This window comes from Branchiostoma belcheri, unplaced genomic scaffold, assembly GCF_001625305.1.
Source record: "Branchiostoma belcheri isolate BF01 breed outbred unplaced genomic scaffold, Haploidv18h27 scaffold115, whole genome shotgun sequence".
Taxonomy (NCBI): domain Eukaryota; kingdom Metazoa; phylum Chordata; class Leptocardii; order Amphioxiformes; family Branchiostomatidae; genus Branchiostoma; species Branchiostoma belcheri.
The window spans coordinates 117,626-136,875 of NW_017802547.1; the positions used below are offsets into that span (position 1 = coordinate 117,626).

Here is a 19,250-nt window from a genome sequence, read left to right on the forward strand (position 1 = left end):
GTTAAGTGCACCTTTCTATACATCTACAGTACTCGATAGACTTTTACCGCAGCAAACACATTTGTTCAACAGCCTACATTAACAACACTAGGCGACCCATCAGGTCCAGGATTAGACATTCTCATGCAAGCTCGCACCACTCACATTGTCTAAGATATTCCCATTCTAGAGGCATTACAGCGGTTCTTAAGTGCTAAGGCTGCGATGAACAGGGACTCTAAATTTTCAACATGGTGTGCAATTACACCAAGCGTATCTTCTTGAGTGGGGTCACATAACCCTATTTGACTCCCCAGCGCTAAATGATAGAAAGGCTTGTCTGTGTAGTGTGCATGGATTATAGATTGTATCATCTATTGACGTAAAAGCAATGCAAAAACGTCGGAGTAAAATTACTCCCCACTGCGGCACATCCGTTAGGGAGGAAAGAATGTTTTTAAAATCCCGCACATTATTCCTTCTTAGGCTTTTCTATTACTTTAATGGCAAGGGCCTTCCGGCTCTAGACCTCCCTGTCCTGCTGTTCCTATTCTGAAAAGTTGAAAAGTTCCTAGCAAGATTTAGTGTATATTCCCCTTGTAATGCACATTTCTGAACTCATTTAACAACTAAAGAAAGCACTATACGATGGGACGTAGCACCTTTCATATACACGTTGGTGAGCACTTACATGTAGCCCCTTATAATTAATATAAATTTCATCTACAGTTTCAGCTCAGAGTTACAAGGAAGACGGAATACTGTTTTGCACTTAATCCAAGCATAAAGACTAAATAAATGTGTCAGAAAATAGTTTTGACGAAATGTTTTGCAAATCTATTTAGTAGATGATGTAGCAACGTTCAATATAGCCTAGATTTTGGACTACCTTTCTATTAAAGATAAAGATATAATTGTTCATTTTTATTCTTGTTCATGGCCACGGCCACACTCTATATCCTTTTGACTTAAGTATAACTGAGCCGCCTGGATTTGCTGCAAATAACTTCAGTTATGTTGGCAGTAAGTAATGTGATGACAATGAAACATATAAACATCAGGTACGTGTTTGTACTTTCCACAGGCGTGCAAATAACCTATGTCGAAAAATTTGCATTTTGATGAGAATTTCGCAGCTATTGTAGTTTGCAATAGATGTAATAAAGTGATGGGAGGCAATTTGGTTGTTCCAACTTATGCAATAAAACCTTCCCTGTACCACACGTGTGTGATTAATCCTGGAGTATGTGCTACATATTGGTAACATGTAAAGGTTAACATGATCAAAGACCCTGTGAAGGGAAGACACGCAATATATCATTACTTGGACAAGATATTCAAGTCAAGGCAACGAACTATTTCAGCCTTGGCAGTCTCTATTGCAGTAGCTGGGTCAGTTAACTGGGGAATGATTTCACTTTACTCACACTACTCCAACCTTGATACGTTGATGAAGGCTACACATCCAGGTACTAAACAATACTCATAGGGAATTCAAACTCTACTACTGGATACATGAGAATAACAGTAGCAGTTCCTACAATCATACCATAGGAACTACCTTTGTCATGTTCAACTGTTTTTTTTTCCAGTTACTCCTTTATAATGGTTCTGTTAGTTCATTAGTGAGGCTGAAGAAGAGTGGTGGGTGTCACTCGAAACGCCTGGAAATTATTCTCCATACTTTATCCAGTAGTAGAGTTTGAATTTTCTGAGTACTCCAACCTTGGCATTCTCCTGTTTCGGAAAAAAAGTATGCCAGAAGAAAACACTTTTATGGGTAATTTCTAGCTATCTGCTTCTTGCAGAGATCTTTTCCCAGAGTACATCTCCGATTGCTCCATGTATCAAGACCAGACGTCTGACCAGAAACGTTCTCTGGGGGCGAACAAATTGAAAGTGTGACATGATTTATTCTCGCCTGAAAATGGCTGCCATTAAACTGGATGTTATCTCGCAGATATGCTACAGGAATTGAATCGGTGGTGATAAAGACACGTGCTCTGTCTTGCGTCACCGTGATTGACATAGAAGAGCAGTAGAACACCACAGGGCCCATCAGATAATCACTAAAGTGTCGGAAAAGTTTCTGAAACATTGAGCCAGAATAGTTCTAGCCCTAAGCTAGTGTAATTTTATGTAAGATAGATTCATGCGTTAAATCACCATTGGTTTGATGATTAAATGAAGATATCAATACATACGGTGCATGTTTAAAGGAAGGTTCCCAATAAAAAAGGCAATAATCAAAATATCTTCCAATAGTACTGTTCAATACTACTGACAAAAGAGTGTCAAAATTCACATAATACGTTAGTACTGGATTCTGCATGATTACTTTGAAGGTTTTTAGTATTATATATGCATAAATTATCTATTAGTTATGTATACCTTAATTTGTTTAATTGCGTTTCGTTAATTAGCTCATTACCTAAAACCTTACATAATTTTGCATACAGTCTACATATTCTTAGCTGCACTAACTGTATTGCCACAAGGCCGCGATAATCAGCTCTGATCTCTTATCATGTTTTCTTTGCTTTGTATTTTAAGTGTCATTATTGTATGCATTTTGATCGTTGCGAACTGTACATATGTAGTTAATATTGTAAATATGTAATTTGTATGTCTGCGGGGGAGACAATAGGTGAGCAATCACCTGTTTTGTCTCCCCCTCCATCTTATTATGGAAAATACAAATAAAGAAATAAAGAAAGAAATAATGACAGTGACCCCTGACCTGCACCGCCGTGCACCGCCTGAAAAATGAGGTTCATACTGTCGATACTATACTACTGCCTTTACATGATGATGGAATAGTAGTAAATGCCACATAGAAACACACATGCTGTTCTAATGGGTACGTAATTTTCACAGTTCTAATGATATCGCACGCCTGAGAGCCCATTTATTGTGATGCCTACAACACTAACGTGCCACTTCGCTCGGTCACAGTATATATATTGGTAATATTTATTTTTACTGAAGGAAAATATATTGTCTTTGCTCAGTTTCCTCTTCTCCAAACACAAAAGGTCAATGACCTGAACCAGACGTCTGTCACCATGGTAACTAGTGTTGGGTTACATCATGTCGCAGTTGTATAGCATGAGGGATTTAGACTCTTATATATGAATGTGGAATGTGTTTGAGTATGAATTATATTAACAGAGCAGACCATATGCGAAGGAAACATTATGCATATGCTTTGCAAATGTTACATTTCTACTTGAATTCTGTAACATGACTTGACAGATGGTTAATACACTGTACGCAAATCAGTGTTTTAGAAAGTCTACATATACCCGTGTACCCGATTGAGCTATGTAACAGATCACCATATTTTACTTCAAAAAGCGTACTGAAGTATCATCAATCAGCTTTCTTCAAACGGTTGAAGATTGTACTGATATGCCTTACCTTCTTTTCAACCCGCCTTTGTTTTTGTTTGTTGCTTTATCCGATCGACATTTGACGAGATTTTCCACGACACAAAAGGCAACGGCAAGATTGATACTCTTCATTATACAGATACATATGAAAGTAAGATCGAAGATTTAATTATTCTCCTGAGATGAAGTAAACTGTTTTGTAAACTCCGTTCATTACCCAGCGGGGATGAGTAAAATAATGACTGCTAAAGTCCCTGGAACTAATCACTCCGTATGTTCAATAAGTTGATGAAGCGATTTGCAAACATACACCGTAATGATTTAACCGTAAGTAATCTCTCCTTCATTTTCAATGTATCCATATACAAAACAGCCGCAGAGCTTTGTTGATATAGTATTGCACAGTGATTTTTCGTTATCTATAAGGAGTCAACAATGTCTTATAAGAATCAAAGAATAGTCGCATATTTATGTTTACCGATGGAAAACATATTGTTTTTACTCAGTTTCCTCTTCTCCAAACACAAAAGGTCAATGACCTGAACCAGACGACTGTGACCATGGTTACATAATGTTGCAATTTCATAGCAGGGGGGATTTAGGCATCTGTCACCATACATATGAATGGGTTATATGCGAAGGTAAACATTATGTATTTGCTTTGCAAAAATGTTACCGTTCTAGTTGTGTTGTAGAGTTGCAGTAGTGTGTACGTGTCCTTAACATACCTTGGCATTGCCCAGTGTTTCAAGTTGTTTCATTGAGTCTACTGTGTGATAATTTTCAGTTCATAAAGGCCAGCTTGCCTAACCGAAATAAAACAGTTTGCAATTGGCACTCTATCAACGGCCTTGATTCGTAATAGATAACAATATCCCATTATAATGCTTTCATAGAAAAGTAATTCACGGGTTCATGTTGGCGATATGATCTTATTTTGGAGAAGGAATTGCTGCCAAAAATCACTCAACCTGACATATTACCCAACTTAAGGCTCTCATTGATTTCGTTTATATTTTTGCTGAAATGATTTTTCAATACCTGCTATGATAAATCCTATCACACCAATATGTACCCTCTCGCAGTGCTGGGTTATTGGTAGGTATAGCCTGCCGCGTCTCTTGTGAATGATGGAACAAAATATCCCCCACCCACAAAACAAGACGAATTAAACTATAAATCTTTTCCTCGCTGTACTAACAGGCTGCTTTTCATAACCCTCACTGATTCATATTCCCAGCCGGTAAGTGTTCACTGCCAAGACTTGGTGCTGCTGACCTTTATCGCTTATATTGCATCTGCCCCTGCCGAAAAACTCATTTGTGACCCTGACTCACATGTAGGTATGAAGGGCTAATATTGTTGGAGTCCGGGTGAGAATATTGCTGGTCCACTCTTTAATCTATCTCGCTGGCGTGTAATGTGCGTTATGGGATCGAGAGCGTTTCACCGGTCTGGGCTGTCACTCACCGCCAGGCAGCGTGCTCTGGGTACGAGACTCCGGGTTCTAGGCCTGAATGGGTTAGGGTTAGTACTACCACGAAAGTTCATCTGTGTTGGTAGTTACATGTTTAAAGTTAAAACTTTCGATCCAACACGATAAAGTTCTCTCACCTACAGCTTGCGACCAGTCCTCTTTGGTCATCCTCAGTATAGACTGACCCATTAAGGCTTGTCACGTGGCGTTTTTAAGTGTGACGTCAACACTGGGTTAAAGGTATCTGGTAGACGATGTCGGCCCCCGTCGCGGTTGATTGAGGCCTCTTTCATTCCTCTCAGGAAATAGTCTTGTTCTGTGTCTTATATTTTACAAGTGTCAAGTGAAACAAAATGTCCAGATATCTCTTTGTGGATGTGTTGTGACACCTAGCTACAACAGGGTTAGGGTTAGGGTTAGGATCAGCTAGGCGTTGTTCTAGATTGTCTCGTATCCAAGAACGCAGATTTGCCTCTTCGCGTGGACTATTTTAATTTAGAGTCGTGCCTGGGCATGATTCTGGATAAAACACGGTATACGCGTAGACTATTTTAGAACCTTGGCTGGAAATATATCTGGATAAATCACGGTTCTGGATACGCGTGGACTACATGTATTCAGAACCATGGATGAGCATAAATATCTGGATAAGGCACCGTTCTGGATACGCGTGGACTATTTAGAACTGTGGTTGGGCATATGGTTCTAGATACAACAACGCGGTTACGAGTTGGCCTCACAGGCAGGCCCTTTTGGTTGCTGGTAGTTTTCTGTGGCTTTTCTTGCTGATATGCACTGTTTTCTGATAGGTCGCATGTTCTTACATAGCCAAGCTTAACTGGGCTGCTGGCGTACCATCAGTCAAATCAACTGCGAAGAGTTACGAATGTCATGTCATAAAACGCTTGGATGTCAAGTAGCTTAGTTGAATTTATGTTCATAATTTCTTTTAGGAATCGACGTTGTGTATAGGCCATGTTGCAGAGTGCTAGTCCTAGTGTCGATTGAAGTAACTTTTTTTCTATTCCAACATTTATTACAAGACACACGGTACACTCAAGTTTTTTCAACTTATTTTCATGCCGCCACCAACGTAGTCAAACGTATGAACGGACAACAGACATAACTCATTTGCACCTGAGCAAAGTGAGGAAATTCGTGTGAAGTGCCTTTCCCAATGGCACAAGATCAGTGGGAACAGTGGCATGGCAGGATTCGAACTCAGGACCTCTTGGATCCGAGCCGAACGCTCTGTCGTTACGCCACACGACCCCACAACTTACTTGAGTAGTGGGTGACCTATTCTGCTGAGTCAAGAACTTTAGAACTTACAAGTTGTAACTCCTGGAGTGTAAAGAAAATATATGGCTCATTTTCCTGACGTGTAAAGTTGCTAATCAAGGACGAGCCGAATCATCCATCCACGTAATTGTGCAATAAAACTCTCCCTTGTAACCCGCACACCTCCTGGCATTTGCACGTTATTACCCTTATGGTGCCGGAATAACAATACAGCACAGCTCCCGTGAACTATGCACGCGTACGGAAAGGTCATATACAACACTGCATTCAAATGAAGAAAAACTAGCAACATTGTTTGTGTGCCAGAAGAATGAGCATACATCCTTGTTTGGCCCTGGCCATGTACACCACTGCCCAGGCTGCCCCTCTCGTGGTAGATTCATCACAGTAAGTTCGCTATTGCTGATCCCCAAACTATTCTACCTCTACGTTGAGAAGGTTCGGACATCCAGGTATGCAATATTCAAAGCGACTCAAACTCTACTACTGGATAAATAACTTCTGGAAGTTTCCAGTTCCTTCACATGTGATTAGTGTCAACTTGTGCTCTCAGTTTATTTAGTGACGCTGAAGAAGACGGACGTCACTCGAAACGTCTGGAAGTTTTGAATCTTTATTATTTATCCAGTAGTAGAGTTTGAGTCTATGAATATTCTACCTCTACTATTCTTCCGCTGGTCATCACTAGCAACAAGAATACAGATAGGCTGAACATTTATGGATATTTCGTGGACTTAAGCTACTGTAACAGCGTCTAACGACTGCCTCTGCGCATTGTGCTGTCGTTCTTTTCTTCGTGTTTTCGTCATTACTACACGTTGCTACACTAGTGTTCCCTGACTCTTACATATCCTGTGCTACGGTTTTCTAGAAAACGTTGTGAATCAGCTGAAGTAGTGCCCAGTATGAATTGAAACCATTGCCAAATATGCGAAAAGAAAAGTAATAAACCATGAAAGTTGTCTTGCTGCTATCGTAGAGGCAAGAAATTCCCAGAGCCAATAATCTTTCTAAAGGTTTTCATCGCTTATGTGTCTGGTGGAGGCTTATAAGAGAGCAGTAACTCTGCTACAAAATGATCCATTATGTCCAATAAGATGTAACGACAAACACGTCATTACAACTTTATAGTCAAATAAACTTTTGAACAACTTGCGCCAGAGGGTCAGGCCCAGAATGGTGCCAATCTACAGGTAGCTTGTGGAGATAACCATTGAAATGCAACGAATACGAGACACACATGTTTAAAGTTAAAATTTACATCCAACACAATAAAGTTCCATAACCTAGAGCTTTCGACCAATCACTCTAGTCTTCCTCAGTAGACTGGCCCAGTGAGGCTTGCCACGTGTCTTTTTGAAGTGTGACATCAACACTGGGGGTCAAAGGTATCTGGTAGACGATGTTGGCCCACGTCGCGGTTGAGTGAAGGGTGATGGGCTCTGATGTAATGAGATACACATTGAAATTCAACGTAGCGCTGTGCTTAACCTAGTGGTACACCCAAAGACAAGGGCCCAACAGGTATTGCCTTTACAGCTTTACTGTATTTGTGTTCAATATGACAGATGAACATCAAGTTTAGCAGGTTACACTACGTTCTAAATAGTCTACGCGTGTGCCGTTTTTAATCCAGAATCGTGCTCAGGCACGGTTCTAAATAGTCCACGCCAATTTTCGAAGGGGCAAATCTGCTTTCCTGGATACGAGACAATCTAGAACCGTGCCTAGCTGATCCAAATCTTACAGGCGGAAACACAATTGTGACAGACGACATATCCACACTTCATGGCTTTTGTCACCAACCGATCATTGTGTGTACATCTGTCATATCATGGGATGTCATATCAAGGATCACTATTCATGAAGGAACTTTCTTGTGCGACCCCCATTCAAGAAAAAGCGTATACTTTACTCGCATGCCACACCCATCTATGCATGCTAAACACCGAGCCCTTTGTGTTCTGAGGGATTGACGTGGGTTGCAGAGGGTTGTGAGTAGCAGGTACACGTAGGTAAAGATGAGTGGGGCTCCGCACACCATTTATCCTGGGCTTAAACCTTTCTCTGTGAGCTCTCTGTCGGCGCCCGCAGTCAGAATAAGATGGGGGAGGGTGTGATAATCATTAATCTTAGCCTATGTGACGCCAGCGTCTTATCCAAATGGCATCTCAGAAACCGGTCCAAGACCCATCTGTAACATGGCTTAGAAAATACTGACAATCCACAACCTCGTGCTTTTAACCCACACAATGTGCAGCCAAGGCCGGGCGTAGTTATTGTACCTAACTACAATGCAGCCCGACTGTAGCTCAAAAGATACACAGCAAAGCATCGGCTGTGCAGTAACAGTCATGTTTTACGATATGGGACAGGCAAGTTTGTTCACGTCGGCTGCCTAGAGGCAGTAGAATGCGGCTGACACCGCAATTGTTGGTCGTTTGGTTTGCCTGAACCCTTTACATGTCATTCCGCCTCACCGGTAACATCCCTCAAAGTGAGATCTACAAAAACATGTTACACGATAAGGTACAGATAGACTCTCTGGATTGCCGGTTGTCTTTTTTACGGTCGGAGACCCGGCTAACGGCATGGAGATAACTAACAAACCTATCCACGCGGTACATTGTGATAAGACTTCAAGGAAAGCGAGTTACGAGGGTTCATTTTTCTTGTCTGGCTAATGCTCCCATGTCATAAATACATGTACACGTATTTTGTTGTCAGGTGCAAAAAGAAATCATTTTCTGTTACCGTTGGTGTGTGTTGAAATGTATGTATACATTTACGATTCATGTAAGGTTCAACGTTCAATAACTGCATCATGCGTGATAGGCGTCCGAGGCCTTTTCCTCTCTTGTCTCTTCTTCATTCTTTACCTTTATTCAAAAACAGTGGTCAGCATAACAGCAGTGCATAAAAAATTATGGACCGCTGAATGATACATAAAAATACAATGTAGGTACGAACAGAACATACAGATTCACGACAATTATAATATGTAAAACACATGAAAACTAAGTCTGCGTTTGACTGTTGTAGAGTCTTATTGTGTGATGCAGAAATAAATTCTGCAGTCTGGAGGTTCTTGCCATGGGAACCCTGAGTCCTCCAGTGTTCCTTAAGGACCTCCCCGTGCTCATCAGCCCCTCCACTAAGTCATGGAGGGGCTTATACCTTCTCCTGTCTTCTTCTCCCCCTCTCTTCTCTCCTTCTTGGAATGAGATGATGCTTTGTTGTACGGCTTTCTTTCTTCTCCGCTATGTCTCCAGCGCCTAATTTGTACTGATGGCAATCTTAACCAGCTCAAACAAGACAACAAGCAACATATGTTCAACGCTTGCGAAAATCGAATGCTAAATTATGAGGTCAATGAATATGCGTTAGCATCTTGTAGCAGTAGTTTGATATAGGAGAAAACAATCTTTAATTACTGCGTAAACGCATTAAAATGATTGATTAGGAGCAGCTAATGATCCATACATTACCTGGGAAAGCTATCTCCGGTGTAATCTATAGCACAGAGTGAACCTACGCCACCCAACAGCATTTATTTAAGCTGATTTGATGATACAGAGACAATTTCAGTACGCCTAATGTTCTCGCTGTTAATGTGTTGGTCGCAGTGAGACAGATATTTGTAAAGCCACAAATATTTCCTCATTGGGAGACGTAAACTCGCTGGGGAAAATCAGACAGCGCTGTTGTCTGTTTGTTTGTTTTCGCTGTTTTTTTTTGTAACACGGAACAGGTTAGAATTACAAAAGGCATCGTCATTCGTCATCGTGCAATATGTTTAGACACATGTCTTTTAATTTTCATCTTTAATTCCTTCTTTTTGTCTAATACGCATTGGTCCATAGTCCAGAATCTGTACTTCCTAATCTACAGCCTATATCTGATGTGTTTATTTTTAAACAGGATAATCCAATGGATTAAAGAAGCGGTCTGGACAAGGAAGTCGAGCCCAGGGTTGAATTGTTTGAACCGGGACGGGGGTGGGGGGTACAAACTCAGCGATGTTTGGGATTGTGTTCTCGCCGCAAAAGCGCCACCTATATCGGCTACATATAGCGGCGAGAAGCAGAACTCCACTCATAAGCTCTGAAGAAGGTAACGTAAGCATGGTTAGAGCCTTTCCTGGTTGTGAAAAAGAAAATTCATATATCCTGTGATGGCATATGTTTAAACTCCATATAGACACATGTTTAAAACTCATGACATACATACATGTATGTTTAAACCTTCTGATAGACATATGTTAAAACTGCTGATGTGATAACATATGTTTCAAACTCCTTGTAGACGTATGTTTAAACCTAATGGTACACATGGTGGACAGATATATTTAAAACTGTAGAAATTGTAGAAATATCTTTGAAATCCCTGATACACAAATAAAGGGTATCTTAGGAACAGTCTGTACGCATTAGATACAGAAGTTGTCTTTATCTACCTTCACAGCTTTACCAGGTATGCGACATGGGGCCTGTAATTTTATGTACATGTCTTGTATCAGATGGAGTTGTCACTAGTGCACTTAATGTTACAAATTACGTATCTAGGAATAACTCACGTTGAAGGTTGTTGGTGATAAAAGAAGCAGAGATAGGATATTCACCGCAGAGTAATGCCAACCATCCTGCTTTTTATGATAGGTATTGGGGATGCAATAATCAGTGGTTATCATGAATGAATAAATGAACTCTATTGGTCGACAGTGTCGGTAGCGGGCGCTCGATAAATTTGTTGTGTAAGAGGTCATCGACCCCTTCACACTCCTGCGTTCTATGAAAGCCTAGTTTTCACCGGGCCAAGAAAAAGAACCCTTCCGCCGAAAGATGTCTCCTTCCCCGGAGGTAAATATGCGTGTTTGTCTTTTGCAAGAGTTTACTAGATTTTCACGGGATCGTATTTATCCCTTTTAGTCTATTTACGTATACAGTATAGGTTAGAAATATTAATTCATATATTGATAAATGATATTCATATTCAACGCTATCTGTGACGTTCTTCCAGACAGGAGATAAACGAACTTGCAAAAGAAACCGGACAGGAAACAGCAAAAACACCAAATTGCATCGTCAGACCTGTTGTGCAGTTGAACAGATTTTGGTACACATGAGAGCAAGTACGGCGGGTTGTGACGTCGGTGGCCAACACGCCACCTGGCGATAGTGATGTAAACCTGCGTCACCAAAATGGCCAATGACGTTAAATATCTAACGTCCTACATTAAACTGAAAAAAAAGGCATTTCATCGGGAGCAAATACGCCTAACTGTACTGTTCTATATCAACCTTTCGCTGAAATCCCATCCCAAACGTATCTCTATACACACGATTAACTGAGGCCGGTTGGAAAAGATCGACTGCCGGTGCAAAGGTCCAGGGCGAACAACCCGAGGTCGAACGCTCCAAGGCCGGCCCGTAAAGAGTCTCTAGTACTACTAGAGACTGGTCACCTGGCTAGTGTGAAACTTGTTTGTATGGTTTGTTGTTTTATTACCTTCGCCAAAAAGGTTGTGATTCCCGTTGTGTGTATTGATGGTATTCAGCACCAAGGACAGGCTGTCTATATACTGTATGCGTGTATGTGTAGTTGTCTGAGTATAGATGTGTGTTTTTGTCTGTATGTGTTTATGTGTGTATTGATGGTATTCAAGGACAGGTCTATTTCTCTATATGTGCGTGTATTTGTAGTTGTCTATGACTGTATGTATGTGTTTTGTGTGTCTGTACATGTGTTGATGGTGTTCAGCACCAAGGACAGGTATATTTGTCTATATGTGCGTGTTTTCGTAGTTGTCTATGTGTTTTTCTGTGTCTGTATGTGTTTTTGTGCGTCTGTATGTGTTTTTGTGTGTCTGTATGTGTTTTGTGTGTCTGAATGTGTGTGTGTGTGTTGGTGGTATTCAGCACCAAGGACAGGTGTAATTGTCTATATGTGGGTGTATGTGTAGTTGTCTATGTGCGTATGTATGTATGTATGTGTTTTTGTGTAAATGTCCCCATCACTGCCACTGGGTCACAAAGGAACAATTAAGAAATTCACAATAAATCACCACTAACCAATTTGAGGCAGCAGACATAAATTTTCTGATACAGATTCCTTCAGGTTTACACACAATGTACAGACCACAAAAAATTGCTGTACATCATTTCTACAAACACATGATATTACAACTGGACAAAATGCATCATTGACCAGCAGTCTTTGGCTGTTTGGTAGTTAAATATGATTGATACAATATGCCACAAATCCATTGAGAATATCGCTTTACAAGGTGTGCGCTTCTATTTCACACTTCACGAGAACTACAGAATCTGATAAAATGGTGTCCCAACATGGGAATCTCTATTCTTATTTGTACAGCATTATCCTGTCCATAATCTTATACCATAACACAGGGTAACATACTAATGATAGTGTTCACCCATCCTGTTTTAGTTGTCTAGTTTAGGATGTTCACATGCCACAAAAATCAATTAGCATTATGTTAACATCCAGCACCAACAGTTCCATGGCATGTAGATGTTCTAGGTTAAAGGGCACTTTTCTGGTTGAAATCTGAGGAAACAGATGGTGCCTCCTGAACTATAGGGGATTAACGGTGCTGCGTTTACTACTTTCACACTTCCAGCTGTGTTATTTGCTCTTCTCCTGGTCTTTCAACTTCTTGTTTGCTTCCTTCATTCCTTCCTGAATCTCTCTCATGAAGGTGCTTTTAAAGGACGATGCCTTCTGCACAGCTCCTTCAGATGACTTGCTTAATCTTGCTACTTCATCCTCCACTGTGTAAGGCAAGACAGCATTGGCAATGTCAGAAACTTGTAGAAAGACACATCAATGCAAAAATACATTATTAAAGCGATATTATGTAAGATTTTCACTATTTTAAACATCATTATTTGCATTTTAAACACATTTTCTTGCGTTATAAGCCTACCTGGTTTTGCATTTTAAACACATTTTCTTGCGTTATACGCCTACCTGGTTTCATAATGACATTTGGGGAGTAAAATGTTCTTCGGGGTGCCGGTCACGACGAAGTTCTTGGTGCTCTTCATACCCTGGTGATTTCTAGGGATTCTTGGTTCAGGCCGTCTGGGTGTAGAGTTCTGAGCTGGTGGATTCAGTAGGATTCTCGTTGTAGTCGGCGCTGTCTGGTGAGATCTTCGTTGCCTGTGTAGCAGAGCCTCTCGATCCCGAGGATCTCGAGGTCTCCCATGCTGTGTGTCTGGTTAAAGTGGGCTGAGACCGGGGTGTCCTTCTTTGTACATGTATTGATGGCAGACCGATGGCTATTCAGTCTGTTGGCCAGTGTCTGTTTGGTCTCACCCACGTACTGTACGCCATATTTTTTGCATTGGATCAAGTAGACGATGTTCTTGCTCTGGCAATTGATGTGAGTCCTGATGGCGTAGCACTTACCCGTGCGGTGGCTTTTGAAGTTGTTCGCCTTTTTGACATAGGCGCAGTTGGTGCACCCATTCTTTCCGCACGGGAAGGAGCCCGAAGGAACGAATTTTTCCAAGAGGTTTCTGTTCTCCTTCGGGATTCGGGCTCTTACCAGCATGTCCTTGATGTTCTTGTTGCGGCGGTATGCAACCAGAGGTGGGTCTTGAAAGATGTCCCTTGTTCTTGATGAGAGTTGGACCAGGTTCCAGTATTTCGTGATGACGGTGTGAAGAGGCGGGGGGTGTGGACTGTATGTTGTTACCAAGACTGTGCGATCTTGTGGTGCTGTGGGTGTCTTTTTCTGTAATGTGTCTTCCCGGGAGCGCTCCTGTGCACGAGTGATGGCGGCGTCCAGTAGGGTCTCTTCGTAACCCCTTTTCTAGAAGTGATGCCGGAACTCAGAGGCCTTTTCTCTGTATCTGCTTGTGCTTGAGCAGATGCGTCGTATGCGCAGGAACTGTCCATAGGGGATGCCTAGTTTGCAGTGTTTGGGATATGCGGAGTTGCAGAGTAGGTATTGGTGTCTGTCGGTTTGGTATAGTGATTTCTCCTTCCGAAATGTTGACCGTGACATCCAGGAAGTTGATGGTGGTCTTGGAGGTTTCCACTGTGAACTTGAAGGTCCTGTGGGCTTGGTTGAGGTCCTGAATGAAGGACTTTAGTTCCTCCTCTGACCTGGTTCAGACTGCGAAGATGTCATCTATGACATTGAATTCGAAGTTGTTGAGGTTTAGTATCCTGTCCAGTAATTGGCAGATAGCTTCCGTGGGTACGTCTGCTGGATCGTTCTGCAGTGCTTCCCTGCATGCTTGTATCCCTTCGTCTGTGGGTATGTTGGTATACAGGGACGAGACATCCAGGGTTACAAGGATGGCATTCTGTGGTACCTTCCCGAGTTTGTTTAGTCTACGTAGGAAGTCCGTGGTGTCTTTGATGTAAGATGGTAGTCTTGTGACTAGTGGGCGGAGACGGAAATCGGCGAATTCTGAGATTCTTTTCGTGGCGCAGTCGTTGGCCGAAAGTGTCGGTCTTCCGGGGTTGCCTTTCTTGTGGATTTTCGGAAGGAGGTAGAAGATTGGTTCTGTGGCAAACGGGTGGTGATAGATAGTTGTATGTGGTGTCATCTATGGTGCCGTCTTCTCTAAGGTGTAGTAAAGTGCGTCTCACCTTGGTGGCGTGTTCTTCCGAGACGCAGTGGTCCACTTTTCTGTAGTGATCCTTGTTGTTAAGCTGTCTGAGGGCTTCTTGTATGTAGTCCTCGCGTTTCATTATCACTACGGCCGAATCTTTGTCTGCGGGTTTGATGATGACGTTGGTCATCTTTTTCAGTTCCGCTAGAGCTTTCCGTTCAAGATCTGAGATGTTCTTCTTGAGTGGTTCTGCTGTGATTTTCTGGTGTTCCAGGATTTCTTTCTCCACTGCCATGATGAACGTCTCCAGTGCCGGGTCTCTGTCGGTAGGGGGGTTCCATTTGCTTTTCTCTTTGAATCTGGTGGGCTCTGTTCTTTTGTGGTCGGCAAAGAATTCTCTGAGGCGGAGGCGTCTGAAGAAGGCATGTAGGTCTTGAATCAGTTCTTGGCGGTTGTAGTCTGAAGGAGTAGGGCAACGTGGAAACGTTCAAGACCAACAAGCAGGCAGCGCTGATGAAAAAGAAGTCGAAGAAGCTTCAGCGCGACAAGTAGCTCGCCACACCCCAAGACTCAACGAAGAACGCGGGTCCAAAAAACGAAGACAACCCCCCACGAAGAGGGGGGACCCGCGGGAAGAGCAACCACCAGCTGAGGCAGGCCCCGGCACAGAACAAGAAGACGCCAGCGCCCAGGGACCGTCAACAGCGGGGACGGCCACAGGGCCGCGGGAAGCCCTCCCAGCCCAAGACTTGGCGAGACTACTCCATTGCCAAACTCGCCGTCGCCATAGAAGGTTTACTCGCAGGAGGACGATCCAGGCGAAACACAGGCGCCGGGGGGAAAGGCGCCGGAGGAAGAGACAACTCGCGCTTCAAGAAACCGCGAGAGAAACAGTGGTAAATCTCTCCGATTTACCACTCACCGACGCCCAGGTTTCCGTTCTTTCCAAAGGACTAAACTTCTGCCCTACTCCTTCTGACTACAACCGCCAAGAACTGATTCAAGACCTACATGCCTTCTTCAGACGCCTCCGCCTCAGAGAATTCTTTGCCGACCACAAAAGAACAGAGCCCACCAGATTCAAAGAGAAAAGCAAATGGAATCCCCCTACCGACAGAGACCCGGCACTGGAGACGTTCATAATGGCAGTGGAGAAAGAAATCCTGGAACACCAAAAAACCAAAGCAGAACCAATCAAGAAGAACATCTCAGAGCTTGAACGGAAAGCTCTAGCGGAACTGAAAAAGATGACCAACGTCATCATCAAACCCGCAAAGGTTCGGCCGTAGTGATAATGAAACGCGAGGACTACATACAAGAAGCCCTCAGACAGCTTAACAACAAGGATCACTACAGAAAAGTGGACCACTGCGTCTCGGAAGAACACGCCACCAAGGTGAGACGCACTTTACTACACCTTAGAGAAGACGGCATCATAGATGACACCACATACAACTATCTATCACCACCCGTTTGCCACAGAACCAATCTTCTACCTCCTTCCGAAAAACCACAAGAAAGGCAACCCCGGAAGACCGACACTTTCGGCCAACGACTGCGCCACGAAAAGAATCTCAGAATTCGCCGATTTCCGTCTCCGCCCACTAGTCACAAGACTACCATCTTACATCAAAGACACCACGGACTTCCTACGTAGACTAAACAAACTCGGGAAGGTACCACAGAATGCCATCCTTGTAACCCTGGATGTCTCGTCCCTGTATACCAACATACCCACAGACGAAGGGATACAAGCATGCAGGGAAGCACTGCAGAACGATCCAGCAGACGTACCCACGGAAGCTATCTGCCAATTACTGGACAGGATACTAAACCTCAACAACTTCGAATTCAATGTCATAGATGACATCTTCGCAGTCTGAACCAGGTCAGAGGAGGAACTAAAGTCCTTCATTCAGGACCTCAACCAAGCCCACAGGACCTTCAAGTTCACAGTGGAAACCTCCAAGACCACCATCAACTTCCTGGATGTCACGGTCAACATTTCGGAAGGAGAAATCACTATACCAAACCGACAGACACCAATACCTACTCCGCAACTCTGCATATCCCAAACACTGCAAACTAGGCATCCCCTATGGACAGTTCCTGCGCATACGACGCATCTGCTCAAGCACAAGCAGATACAGAGAAAAGGCCTCTGAGTTCCGGCATCACTTCTAGAAAAAAAGGGGTTACGAAGAGACCCTACTGGACGCCGCCATCACTCGTGCACAGGAGCGCTCCCGGGAAGACACATTACAGAAAAAGACACCCACAGCACCACAAGATCGCACAGTGTAACTGTCTTGGTAACAACATACAGTCCACACCTCCCGCCTCTTCACACCATCATCAAGAAATACTGGAACCTGGTCCAACTCTCATCAAGAACAAGGGACATCTTCCAAGACCCACCTCTGGTTGCATACCGCCGCAACAAGAACATCAAGGACATGCTGGTAAGAGCCCGAATCCCTAAGGAGAACAGAAACTTCTTGGAAAAATTCGTTCCTTCGGGCTCCTTCCCATGCGGAAAGAATGGGTGCACCAACTGCGCCTATGTCAAAAAGGCGAACAACTTCAAAAGCCACCGCACGGGTAAGTGCTACGCCATCAGGACTCACATCAATTGCCAGAGCAAGAACATCGTCTACTTGATCCAATGCAAAAAATGTGGCGTACAGTACGTGGGTGAGACCAAACAGACACTGGCCAACAGACTGAATGGCCATCGGTCTGCCATCAATACATGTACAAAGAAGGACACCCCGGTCTCAGCCCACTTTAACCAGACACACAGCATGGGAGACCTCGAGATCCTCGGGATCGAGAGGCTCTGCTACACAGGCAACAAAGATCTCACAAGACAGCGCCGACTACAACGAGAATCCTTCTGGATCCACCAGCTCAGAACTCTACACCCAGACGGCCTGAACCAAGAATCCCTAGAAATCACAAGGGTATGAAGAGCACCAAGAACTTCGTCGTGACCGGCACCCCGAAGAACATTCAATCTCCACATCAGCTGGTCACTAGTATCCTACCATGTCACATGGAACGGATCTGAGGTACTACCGACTCACGCCTGGGGAACACTCTACAAGGGACGACTGGACTCCGCACCGTCACCACACGAACAGCTAAGATCTTCACATAGATCTGATTTATTTAGATTGTCTCACATAGCCTCTGTACAAATGCTCATTTAGCCCCACCGCACTCCTCATGATTGTTTTCTATCTTTTGAATTTCCCGCCTAATGATGATGTCATAGAATGAAGCGCCACCTACATGTTAGAACAAGTATTGCAGGCGCAAGGGCATCTAGCACCTGATTGGCCCATAAGGACAATCACCATCGGAGCGGGCCAGGATTGGTCAGGAGAACAATGGAAAACGCTCAGAGCGCCCTGACCTATCTGAACAGCTTAACCGCTGAGTCATCACCATTCTAGCCGCTGATTGGCTAACTCTAGTCAGTGCAAAACGAGATACTGTAAGCTGATTGGTTAGCTATTATGCTATTATGAATTTCCGGGTAGCCCTATGTTGAGTTGTTTCTTCAAAGAACTTGGTGTGGTTGGGAGGAGAGATAATGATGGTGATACTTACTCCTAATCTTCCCTCTCGTGAAGGCATAAGCTGTGAGCTGTGCTAGTCTCCTGATGACGTAGGTTTCTGATAACTGTACAAGTGAATACAACACAGTTAAGAACATGCAGTAGATTGGACTTAGTTTTCATACAACTGCACATGTGCTTGCTCTGACAATTACTACTAGAGGAATCTGACATCCGAAAGAGCCAAATCAACTTTTAATTTTAACATGTAACATGCAAGTGTGCATACTTACAAATTTAGTGCAACATATAATGTGTTTTAGATGCACAACTTGTAACATTTGAAATGTCACATTGTATAAGGAAATACTTGGTTATACCTTACTCTCAGTCTATACTATATATGTAACATTATAACTTACTCTTTCAACAACCTGCGGGTGGTTCGCCAAAAACCTATAAACAAGAGAGGAACATTTTGCATTATAAAGGTTTCAACTTTACGAACATTACGAAAAGACTTCAACTTTATTGCCCTGCCCCTATGGCTAGAGCTACATATAACGTTATCACTAATGTAGTGCTTAGCAGTGGAGCTCGAGGCCAAAATGGGAACAATTGTAGTCCGTAGTAAATACATGAAAACCCTTATAATTTATATTTTTTTTATCTTGATATTTACTGTAACTATAGAACTGTATACCGTAGAACGGGAGCGAGTGAGCAAGTGAGCGAGCGAGTGAGAGTGAGTGAGTGAGTGAGTGTGAGTGAGTGAGTGAGTGAGTGAGTGTGAGTGAGTGAGTGAGTGAGTGAGTGAGTGTGAGTGAGTGAGTGAGTGACTGAGTGAGTGAGTGTGATTGAACCCCGGCCGACCTCGTACCTCAAAACCTGAAATACCAGCTGAAACCATCGTCCCTTATTCTAAAACATGACACTTGATATCATA

General features: G+C 43.1%; 1 protein-coding gene and 1 pseudogene across 1 annotated transcript; one reads left to right on the forward strand and one right to left on the reverse strand.

The window, feature by feature from the left end:
• Positions 1-13,169: 13,169 nt before the first annotated feature.
• On the reverse strand, positions 13,170-15,036 carry LOC109462296. Its single transcript, XM_019758826.1, has 2 exons — positions 14,779-15,036; positions 13,170-13,990 (listed from the first exon to the last, which is right to left on the reverse strand). Exons 1-2 carry the CDS (start codon positions 15,034-15,036, stop codon positions 13,286-13,288), a joined length of 963 nt encoding a protein of 320 aa, XP_019614385.1. The 3' UTR covers positions 13,170-13,285.
• Positions 15,037-16,035: 999 nt separating this feature from the next.
• Positions 16,036-17,710, forward strand: LOC109462297 (annotated as a pseudogene).
• Positions 17,711-19,250: the final 1,540 nt, after the last annotated feature.

Coding starts and splice junctions, on each gene's coding strand:
- LOC109462296 (XM_019758826.1), bottom strand. CDS start 15,036: ATGGCAGTGGAGAAAGAAATCCTGGAACACCAGAAAATCACAGCAGAA. Junction 13,991..14,778: donor CGGAAGAACACGCCACCAAG/GTGAGACGCACT, acceptor CATCACTTCTAG/AAAAGGGGTTACGAAGAGAC.